The 10,858-nt window shown below is 37.7% G+C and overlaps 1 protein-coding gene across 1 annotated transcript; it reads left to right on the plus strand.

The window, feature by feature from the left end:
- Nucleotides 1-1,020: 1,020 nt before the first annotated feature.
- Nucleotides 1,021-10,551, plus strand: LOC121251624 (nicotianamine aminotransferase 1-like). The gene is made up of 8 exons (XM_041150909.1): nt 1,021-1,080; nt 1,112-1,489; nt 5,969-6,308; nt 6,410-6,628; nt 7,235-7,294; nt 8,280-8,435; nt 8,499-8,592; nt 10,245-10,551. The coding sequence occupies exons 2-8, from the start codon at nt 1,221-1,223 to the stop codon at nt 10,361-10,363; spliced, it is 1,257 nt and encodes a 418-aa protein (XP_041006843.1). The 5' UTR covers nt 1,021-1,080; nt 1,112-1,220; the 3' UTR covers nt 10,364-10,551.
- Nucleotides 10,552-10,858: the final 307 nt, after the last annotated feature.

Raw genomic sequence — 10,858 nt, forward strand, 5'->3', positions numbered from 1 at the left:
CTCATTGTATAATGGAGATCTCGAATATATTTGCTAGAGAATATGTTCTTGCTGGAGCCCTTTTCGAGAGGTTAAAGAAGTTAAAGAAGAAGTCGAAGTCGAAATCCAAAAAGTTCCCTTGAAATCATCTAGCCATTTCCTTTTATCTGACTCATCTTTTTGTGTTCCCCTTAGGAGTGGTGAGAATTGGCTACCTTTTCCTTATATGTCTGACATCTTCCTTTCTTTTCTGCTTTTTTCCTTCTCCTCTTATTCATTCTTGACTTTTCTTTTGACATCTTCTCTCTCATTATTATTACTTTTCATTCTCCTCTTCTCCTTTTCCTCATTACTCAAACGTAATTTTAGAATTCGTTTAAATAGTGAGATAAAATGAGATGAGATAAGTTGAGATGATTTATAAATAATAATGAAATGATTAGTTGAAATTGAATAAAATGAGATGAACAAATCTTTGCATCAAACGGGCCCTAAACTATCGCTTAGTTATTTGTTTAAATTCAACTCCTTTATAGTCTGAGTAAGGTCATAAAATTCTAGTGATGGATGCCGTGGGGATTCCTAGCCCCATTGGATTGTGTCTCGAAGATTCAAAAGGAATCAAACGTCCATAGAAAATAAATGGTAACAGATAATAAACTTATAATTATGCTGAAGACATGGGCCCGGTACAGAAACGATTTATCACATTTCATTTTAATAATTTTTGTTAAATTTTTATATAAAATATAATAAATAATTTAATTTTTTAAAATTTTAAAATAATAATAATATTAAAAATTAATATTTTAATAATATTTTAATAAATTTTTATTTAAAATCATTTCAATCCATTCCAATTTACTATTTATACATTACAAAAATAACTCCGTTTTATAACGTTATGCGCAAGAAATACACGAGAAACTTTCACGTGTCTTGCATCCGCATCCATTAAAAAGAGCGAAAGCATCGTTATTCGAGCAAAAGAGCCGAACCTGTCAAATCGAACGGACGAATTTAATTGTGATTTTCCATACCATTTTTATGTCCGTCCAGGGGTCAAAGTCACATGAAAGTGACAAAATAGACATACAAAATCCTATTTGCTTTCTTCAAAAAAATTAAAAACCCTCTTTGCTCTGTCACCTGTCTCTCGGTCGCTCTCTTGATTGAGAGTTCTATATTCAAGTGCTCAATACATCACTGTGTAAACCCAACCTCGTTGCTGTGGCCAAGGCATGGACACCGACGGAGCACGGAAGTGGGTTTTCAACGGGAACCCAGAGTTAAACGCTTCCTCCATTTCCGTTCGAGGTGTTCTCAACCAGCTGATACAAAACCGCAATAAGGACGACAATCGGCCCACCATTCCTCTTGGCCGTGCTGATCCCACAATGTTTCCGAGTTACCAGACGTCCCCTTCATTCGCTGAAGACGTTGCTGATGCTGTTCGGTCCTTCAAGTTCAACTGCTACCCTCCCTCCTCCGGTGTAGCTCAGGCTAGGAGGTATGCTTCAAAATCCTCTCTGTTTCAATGATTTATCCTGCAAATTTGTCAGTACGCTTTAGTTCCAAGTCGTACCCGAAGCTCCTCCCTCCCCTTGAAATTGGCAATCAAGACTGTTTTCAAAATCCGCGGTTTACTTGCGTAACCTGTCAATATGTATAAGTAAAATATACAAATTTTCAGCTGAAAAATTCTATAATGTTTTTTTTTCCTTACCAAATATATATGGATGATAAAGAAAATAACGAATAAAATAAAAATAAATAAAAATAAAAATAGTTTGTGATGTCCAAAGTCCGCAGGCTTTTGGTCTTTGTATTGTATGATGTGGCGTCTACACAAAAGACAAGCATTGCTCGGTTGTCTTCTGATGAGGTGTTTCTACTTGCTCCACTTTACTGTGAATTTTTTTTGTGCAGAAAGATTCCAATTCTAGATGTCATTGCAATACATGCAAATAAATATTAATAACGTGTTTTTTATTTTATTTTTTATTTTTTTATGTGTATATATATATATATATATATATATCCCTAGCTATCAGGCTAATACTCATTTTTTATATGATTTTCCAAATCATTACTTTCTTCGGCGCGACTATTTTTTTGAAAATTTGGACAATAATCTCCTTGCTTTACTCTATTTTCTATTTGAGATTTTATACTTTTGCAATTTTTTTTTTTGTTGGATATGGCTGTATACAGTCATGAAATGCTTTTTGAGAAAATTTATTATTAAGAGATTAATTTAATTTTAATTTTAATTTTATATATATGTTATAGATTTATAATTTTTTTTGAAAAAATATGCAGAAAGTCATTTCTATTTTTTGTTAGGATTTATGTCTAAGCAAATTAGGACCATCCGTCTCAAATTCCGTTCGCTTTAGTTAACAGGATAGTATTGCCACTTTGTAAGCCTGCCAGATATCAATCTATTTATTTTTTCAAAAACCAAAATTAAAATACAAAAGTGAAACATAACATGAAAAAAACAGAAAAAGACAATAAAAAAATAAAAACAGATTTGCAGCAGTGGAGGTATTTTTGAAAATAAGAAAAAAAATAGTTTGACGCTTACGGGTGACACGCTGCTTACGTTAACTAATGTGGATGGAATTTATAATGGAGGTGACTAATTCAAAACTTGTCACAGAACGTGTAACAAAGAAAAAAAAAAAATGCACAAGTGCCAAATCTCAAAATAAGATAAAACACGGGATTGTTGTCCAATTTTTTTTTTTTTCTTCAATTGTAACAGTTAGATATTAATGGGAGGGCAAATTACAAGTTTACAACTTAGGTTTCCAGTGACTATTTTAGTAATTTAGATGACAGAAAAATAGTTTGGGAGACAATTATATTTTCCTTATTATTATTATTATTATTTTAAAAAAATCTAGTGAATGGTTATAAGGCTTTAGAAAAACGGGTGGTGAGCTGCAAATTCCAGTTAAACCTTAGAGGAAAATGTGATATATATGAACAGGCATATATTTATATATGTATGTATGTGTATGTGTGTTGTCTATTTGTGAGTGTAAAGGATGTGTCCCACCACCGGTTGTGATCGTTAACTTGCAAGTCGTTACATAGGTGGTACAGTGTCCCTGTAATACCTCCGATGCCTAAGTCAGCAATAAATGAAGGATAATAATTCAAGAATGTTTAATCAGATGATTAGAGAGTTACCTATTGCTCCTATATATAGGCGTGGAGAATGTTGGATGAGGACCATAAATTGATCAACTTTGCACAATGCTTAGCCATTATAAGGCTTATCCCTGACGTATCAAAATTATCTAATCAGCACATTATCTATATCCATAACATGAGGATTTATTTGCCCTAATAAACAGGGCTGCTAGGGCCTGCTTTCGATCCACGCGGCTACTTTGAGTTGTTATCCTTTATGGATGATGGGCTTGGGGCCCCTAGTTTGGGCTAGGCCAATATTAACTCTTCCAGTTATCCTGCTAATTTCTCTCATGTGTAAGCGTGGGGAATTCACCAATGAGGGATTTGTTTAGTTTGCTTTCGACGTATAAACATCTTGCTTTGCTCAAACAAGGGGTTTGTGACCCCTAGACTACCCCATTGAGGGTTTTAGACCTATGGACTACCCCGTTGGGGGGTTTTAGACCTATGGACCACTCCACTGGCCCGTTAATTACTTTGCTTGTCGTTTTCACTTACCAAGAGGCGGGAATTTCAAACTTGAGAAACGTGCGTACGTTATCCAGTAACCGTCGCCACGTTCTTTTTCAGCCACGTCATTTAGTCAAGTAATGATGATTTGCAGCCATCACCTACTCCTCATTTTTCATCTTCTTCTTGAGTTCTTCCTGTCTTCTTTATGTTCTTGAGGCCCCACTATCTCGACTTCTTGACCTCTCTCATCATTTCCTTTCCCTCTGCTTCTTCACTCTCTCATTTTTGCTTTCTTTCTGCTTCTTAATCATCCTCATGGCCCAACGAAACACATCCCAAACCCCTTATGTCCCAGAGTCTTCCTTTGTTAAAGGTGTCCCATGCTTCGAAAGTTTTGGGTGGCGTTCCATCCTTATTGCTAGGGACTTTGCAAATTTGCGCAACACCTACAGGATTCTAGACTCAATACTCTTGGAACTCCCTCACCGTGGCTACGTCGATGAAGAAGGGTTCGCTGAAAAGGTTGCTCTTCCTGTTTGTGCCCTCACCCACGGTTTGAGATTTCCTTTCTATTGCCCAATACGCGACATTCTTGATCTTCTGTGGCTAGCCCCTGCGCAGCTTCATTCTCACGCGTGGCGGGTTCTTCTTTGTTCTTGTATTGTGTTTTGTTTGGTTTTGGACATGGTCGCCGCCTGGGCGGCCGAGCATGAGGACAGCCTTTAGACCGAGGTCCTTTTGACATCCGCCAATATTGATCGTTTCTTGGTAATGTTTGACTGTTCGAAGGTCAAGGGTCGCCTTTTCCTAACTAAGGTCGTGGTGCCATCTCCCCAATGAAGCCTTCCTCTAACTCTACTCCAAAGGTCTTGCAGAAGCGCTCTTACGCTGCTACTACAGATACGCCTTCTCCTTCGACGAAAGGGGGGGGGGGTTGTGGGCATGGGTGTTGGCGCCTCCCCCATGGCTAACCAACCTTAGGGTACCCTGCTTTCTACCCCCAGTCGTTCGCCAACACGCGCGCCTTCTCTAGGTCTTGACGACCTTGAGGGCTTGATGGGTCAAGCCCTTTCTGACCTAGCGACCACTTTTGATTTTGGTCTTCCTTCTCAACAGCTTGATTCGGCGTCTAGTCTGACATTCGAATTCCCCACATTTGAAACTTTTGATTTGCCAAAGGAAAGCGGTGATGTCAATGTGGATATGGACATCGCCTTTCATTGAGCCTTGCTGACCGGGTGGCCCACGAAGGAACTCAGGGCGGTGAAGATGGTGCCCTAGGCGATCATGGTGCCCAGGGCAGCGACGCTTGTATTATAGAAGAACTTGAAGAAGAGAGTGAGGGCAAAAGTTCAACTCTCCACTCTTTGCCCACCACTGTCTTCGGTGGAGAGACTCCTCCACTTGACCTGGGGATTGGCGGCAGCAAGGTTTCTATTCCCTCTCCTTTTCCCTCCATTGGGGATGATCCTCTCCCCTAGAGGAGGGTGTTCCTTTGGGCGGCCTCGTGAATGAGGTCGTCAGTTTGGGGGTGTTGAACTCGCTTACACCGATGCTGTTCGCCTGGTGGAAGATTTGGGTAAGGCCCCTAGGATTGGGGTTGGCTCAGCTGTGGCGTCTCCTGAGGCTTTCTCCCTTGGCCTTCGTTATGGTCCTGAGGCGAGGGATGATGGGGAGGTGTTGGGAGGTGCTTCTACCTCCTCTGGTCTTGCTAGGGATGAAGCCCCCAGCAGCATGCCACAACATGTGTTTGTCAGAGGTAGAGAAATTTATAATGTTCTTATTGCTATTGAATGTTTGGATTGTAGGTTCAACTTTGTGCGGTGTGGAAGATGGTCCCTATCTATCTAGTGTGGTGCATTGGAGAGACATGAATAATAGAAACTTGAGGATCACTAGTGGACAATGGAGGAAGTTAAAGGATTCTTTTTCAGTACTTTGTTCCTTTGGGCAACTTCCAGTGATTTTAATGGGCTGAGATTTCATGACTTTCTTGTCACTTCCATTCTGGTTAGGTGTTCCCTCGTGTGCTCTGTTTATACTTAGGCTATGCCTTTTGCATTCTTTAATAATGAAGTTTTTTAAGCATATTTTCCTAAAATCAAAAAAGAAAAAAAATCTAAACCCTTGAAAGAAAAATTCTAAAAGAATCTAAAGGAACAAAGTAGTGAGGAGGTAAGTAGTATCAGAAATTTGTGTCATAAACAACATATCAGAGTCTTTTATAAATGATATAACAATTTTGTTAAAACTCTGAAAGTAAGTTCTTATATTGGCAAATACAAGAATAGTGCAATGAGATTGACAATTTTGCTTCAATTCATCATAGGGCTGTTGCAGAACATCTTTCTAAAGATCTTCCATACCATTTAGCACCAGACGACGTGTATCTCACAATTGGTTGCACCCAAGCAATAGAAATCGTATTATCCGTCCTTGCACGTCCTGGTGCCAACATTCTACTTCCTAGACCAGGTTACCCACAATATGAAGCTCGTGCGGGTTGTAGTAACCTTGAAGCTCGCCACTTCGATCTTATACCTGAAAGAGGTTGGGAGGTTGATCTTGATTCTGTTGCAGCTCTTGCGGATGAGAACACAGTGGCTATGGTTATCATCAACCCTAGTAATCCATGTGGAAACGTCTTCACCTATCAACATTTGAAAAAGGTGGTTCAATATTCATATATATGAAGTTATATGCATTCTTTTCAAGATTCGATTGCTCTTTTTAATTAAAATTTGCTATTACTGTGTTTTTGTTTACTTAGATTGCAGAGACTGCTAGAAAACTTGGTATTTTCGTTATTTCAGATGAAGTTTATGCCCATCTAGCTTTTGGGAATAATCCATTTGTGCCAATGGGAGTGTTTGGATCAGTTGTACCAGTACTGACACTTGGGTCTTTATCAAAGAGATGGATTGTTCCTGGATGGAGACTTGGTTGGATAGTGACAACTGACCCTGGTGGCATCTTTCAAAAACAAGGGGTTGGTGCTTTATCTATATCGATAGCATTGGTGATTTGACCTGCATAGAATATTGTTGCTGATGTAGTTGAGTAGCATAGGCTTTAACCTGATTATGCATTGTAATTGATAACTTCTTTCAAGTGGTGATTCTTCAATGCATTCTTGCAGGCAAAAAATGAAGATGAGTTCCTTCCCTTAGGGTTGTACCTTGGGGATGAAATTACCCTTTTCCCTTGAATAAACACTCGTAAATTTCTCGTGTAAACATTCTAGATGTGCAAAAGCTGATATACACAGAAATTCAAAAACAAAGTATTTGTTTTATTTTTGGATCGGTAAAGAAGCTCATAAAACCCGTAAGCACATTGGCCTAACGCTGAGAAACCCAAAGTATATGGACTAAATATAGATTCACCACCTTCGAATTTTGATAGTAGCTTAAGTTACTTTTTATTACTTATAAAAAAAGATAGTAGCTTAAGTTACTTATAGAATGTGAAACTTATTACTTGCTTGCTTTGATTAATGTTTTTTCCTCAAGCTACTTGTCTATATGACAGACATTTGTTCTTTAGCAACAAGCATTTTGCATGATAAACTTATTCTGTGTTTTGTTCTCTCCAGTTAGTGGACAGCATCCAGAGCTATCTTGACATCACCACAGATCCCCCAACATTCATGCAGGTGCCTAGTTTAAGTCTATTTTTTTAATGTTGTTTAAAGAAAAAATTTAAAGAGAAAAGAATGCAATACCTCTTATAACTTTTTTTTTGCGAAGTTTAAGTGAATGTACATACAAATGGTGGGAATTAATTCATGAAACAAGAAGAATATCTTGGTGTTTACTAACATCCTAAATTTTCTAAAATACACCGAGCATACAGGTTTGAAGTTTTAGTTTTTAGATATGAAGTGTTGATTGTTTATTCCAATATAGAAAATGTCTACATATAAGAAATATAGAAATGATTTGTACAAGTATGAAATAGACAAGCCCAGCGTAAGCCTTTGTAAAAAAGTGGACCTTTTTTCATTTAATCAATGCTTTTGTTAAATTACTTCGTAAATTACATTTTTCTTTTTATTTTTGGATTGAAAAACTATGCATATATATCTTTCTATGTATCATTATTCTATTTAGAATCATTGCAGAGCTTCTTCTTAAATTAAAAATAAAAAATAAAAAATTGAATAAATACATTTACAATAATGAAGAAAATCAAGACCCCATCTTAAAAAAGTACAAAAAAAAACTATTCTTTATTAGTGGGACCCACTTTTTTATAAAGGGCTTGTACGAGACTTATCTATTTGGGGCTTGTACCTAGCATTACTCGCAACGGCCTATTGAAGTTGCTACTACTAAATTTCATGTGGGAGTTACCTATAACAAGTTGTAAGTTCTAGTTCCAATTGCTGTATTCACTAATTCTTGAACTTTATCATGAAAAATGATGACAATGGCCTTTTATAGTTGCTACTTTCTTTTTTTCCTGGATCTTATATTCTCTTGGCTTGCTTCTTCAACGAGCATGTACTTCTATGCATAGTGTTATAATAGTAATGGAGCATCATATAATGAAGGATGTAATCATACACTATCTTATATCCCTACTTTCCTTACCATGTTCTATTGTAAAAAGTATTACGAAATAGTCTATGTTTTCAGGGTGCACTTACCCAAATCCTTGGGCAAACTGAAGAGGATTTCTTTTCAAATATTCTAAACCTACTCAGAGAAGCTGCTGACCTTTTATTTGATCGAGTTAAAGAGATCCCTTGCCTGACTTGTCCACACAAACCTGATGGGTCCATGTCTGTAATGGTAAGGGCATAAGAAACTTTGAGGCTTATCGGCTTCAAAATAATGGTTTATTTTTGGTAACAGGTGAAGCTAAATCTATCAGTACTTGAAGGCATTATCGATGATGTGGACTTCTCAATGAAGTTGGCCAAGGAAGAATCCGTCATCGTTCTGCCAGGTAAGAAATCAACAATTTCGAACATCTCATACTTTCATGGATAAAATTGTTTGCTTTCCTTCAAAATATGGTGTTTGTGGGCATGCACCTTCATGGTTTTTAAATATGTTTAGAACATAAATTAAACTAGTTTTTAGTAAGTTCTTTTTTAATAAGTAGAATATAAATTACACTATTAAACGCACATCTTCCTGTCATTTTGAAGTTTTTGGAACGACTAGTGATGTAACATAGTATCAGAAGGGTGGTCATGAGTTTGAACCTTGACTCCACTTAATACTTCAATTAAATTTCAATTGAAGTGTTGATTGAGAAAAAAAGATCCATAAGCGAGAAGCCGTGTGGGAAAAGTTGTAGATGATGGAAATAATTAGAGAGTGAAAAGATGATGGCTGAGTAGGTGTGTATGGGAGGGAGAGAGAGGGAGAGAGAGAGAGAGAGAGAGGTCCAAGTAAGGGACGGATGCCGCCTACCCTTTATGCTCTCACTTTAGAGTGTCCTGGGGATTATTGACATGGTAAGTTTCAGCCTTTGGGTAAAATTTTGGACACGTCATATGTCTGAATTTAAAACAGGTGGTAATGAGATTTTCAACAATAGAAGAGCTGGACCTTATTCTTACCTCTTAAGGTTTAAGTGCCTAGTTTTCTAACCAATTGATCATGTTATGAACTCACTAGCTAGAACTCACCTTTGAAAACTGGCTTACAAAGGAAGGGTGCCTAGGGCTTATAAACCACCAACCAATCCCATACTTAATCGATGTGGAATTGTAACAACTACCAAGCTCGGCAGCCGGCATCCACTGCGGTCCCGGTGCTCACACGGGCTGGCTGTGCACTAGGTCTTTCTAGTCCCGGACGAACACTGTCATGCCGGCATGACTTCCCGTGTCGCACGATTGCAACCGTCCCAGCATGGACTGCATATGTGCGGTGACTCTGATACCATTTGTTATGAACTCACCATTGAAAACCGGCTTACAAAGGAAGAGTGCTTAGGGTCTTATAAACCACTAATTAATCTCATACTTAGTCGATGTGGGATTGTTACACATCAGGGTAATAAACTTGATAAGAGCGCACATAAGATCACTTCAATAAAGAAAATGATGCAATTCAAATAATACAGGACATGCGCACACAAAAAAGAAAAGAAACTTGCCGGATTTGTACACAACTTAAGACCTGTTTTGATGCATGGAATTCCCCAACAAACAAAATGCTTAACAATTTCTTTTTTCCTTTTGGCCATCCTATATAGCAGACTATGATATGGAAGTAACCTTTTCTCATCTTTAAGCCATACCATTTCCCTTGAAAACGAAGGCTAATCCAACCGATTGGCGTGAGAGCCAAAGACTATTAGTCATTTATGGAAGAAAAATTCAACTATTGTGGTTAACCTGTTATTCTTATTGACGGATATTAATGATGCAATATCCATCAAATTCTATGAGATGTATGACTATTTGACATGTGATGATTTGATTAATTTGTTATATGTAAATCCTTTAGATCATGTTTTATGATCATTTCCTTTTCAACAAATGGAGATCTTTCCTAATTTCTCAACTTGGTCTGGGGAGGGAGGGGAGGGGGAAGAAAGAAAAGAAGGGATTGCTTACTTTCTCATGATTATATGTGCTTCAGGTGTTACCGTTGGACTAAAGAATTGGCTTCGGATCTCTACTGCTGTTGAGTATTCTTCGCTTGATGATGGACTCAGAAGGATAAAAGCTTTCTATCACAGGCATGCCAAGAAGGAATAAAATTCATTTGTGCACATCAATAAAATTGAGGGATGTGGATCAAAAGCTTCGTGTTGGATCTCATAATCCTTTTTTTTTCAGTGGTACTCAAAACTATTTTCCCATTTTCCAAACTTTGTAAAACTGACTGTATGTATGAACTACTTGTTCTTTAAATAAATGAAGTATCTGCTGGAAATGGAATGAACAAAAATCTAGAGTTTGAACATGTTAATTGTTAACGTAGGGTTTTGCATACTTTTGAGCCAAGTTTTGACTACTCAGGTCTTTGGAAACAGGTTTTGCACAAGGTAAAAAAGACTACAGTTTTGAGAGGGCGGCTTAGGGGCCGCGTAACTTTCGATACCAAAGTTAGTAAATATTTTTGGGGGTAGCAAATAAGGAAGAGAGTCTAGGAATTAGAGAGACATTCTCATACCTGGGATCTGCTATTTATATTACAGGCCTGAGGAGCAGATAATGCCTGCTACCATGAAGTCTATGTCCCATGTACTG

This window comes from Juglans microcarpa x Juglans regia, chromosome 2S (genome assembly GCF_004785595.1).
Source record: "Juglans microcarpa x Juglans regia isolate MS1-56 chromosome 2S, Jm3101_v1.0, whole genome shotgun sequence".
NCBI classification, from domain to species: Eukaryota; Viridiplantae; Streptophyta; class Magnoliopsida; order Fagales; family Juglandaceae; genus Juglans; species Juglans microcarpa x Juglans regia.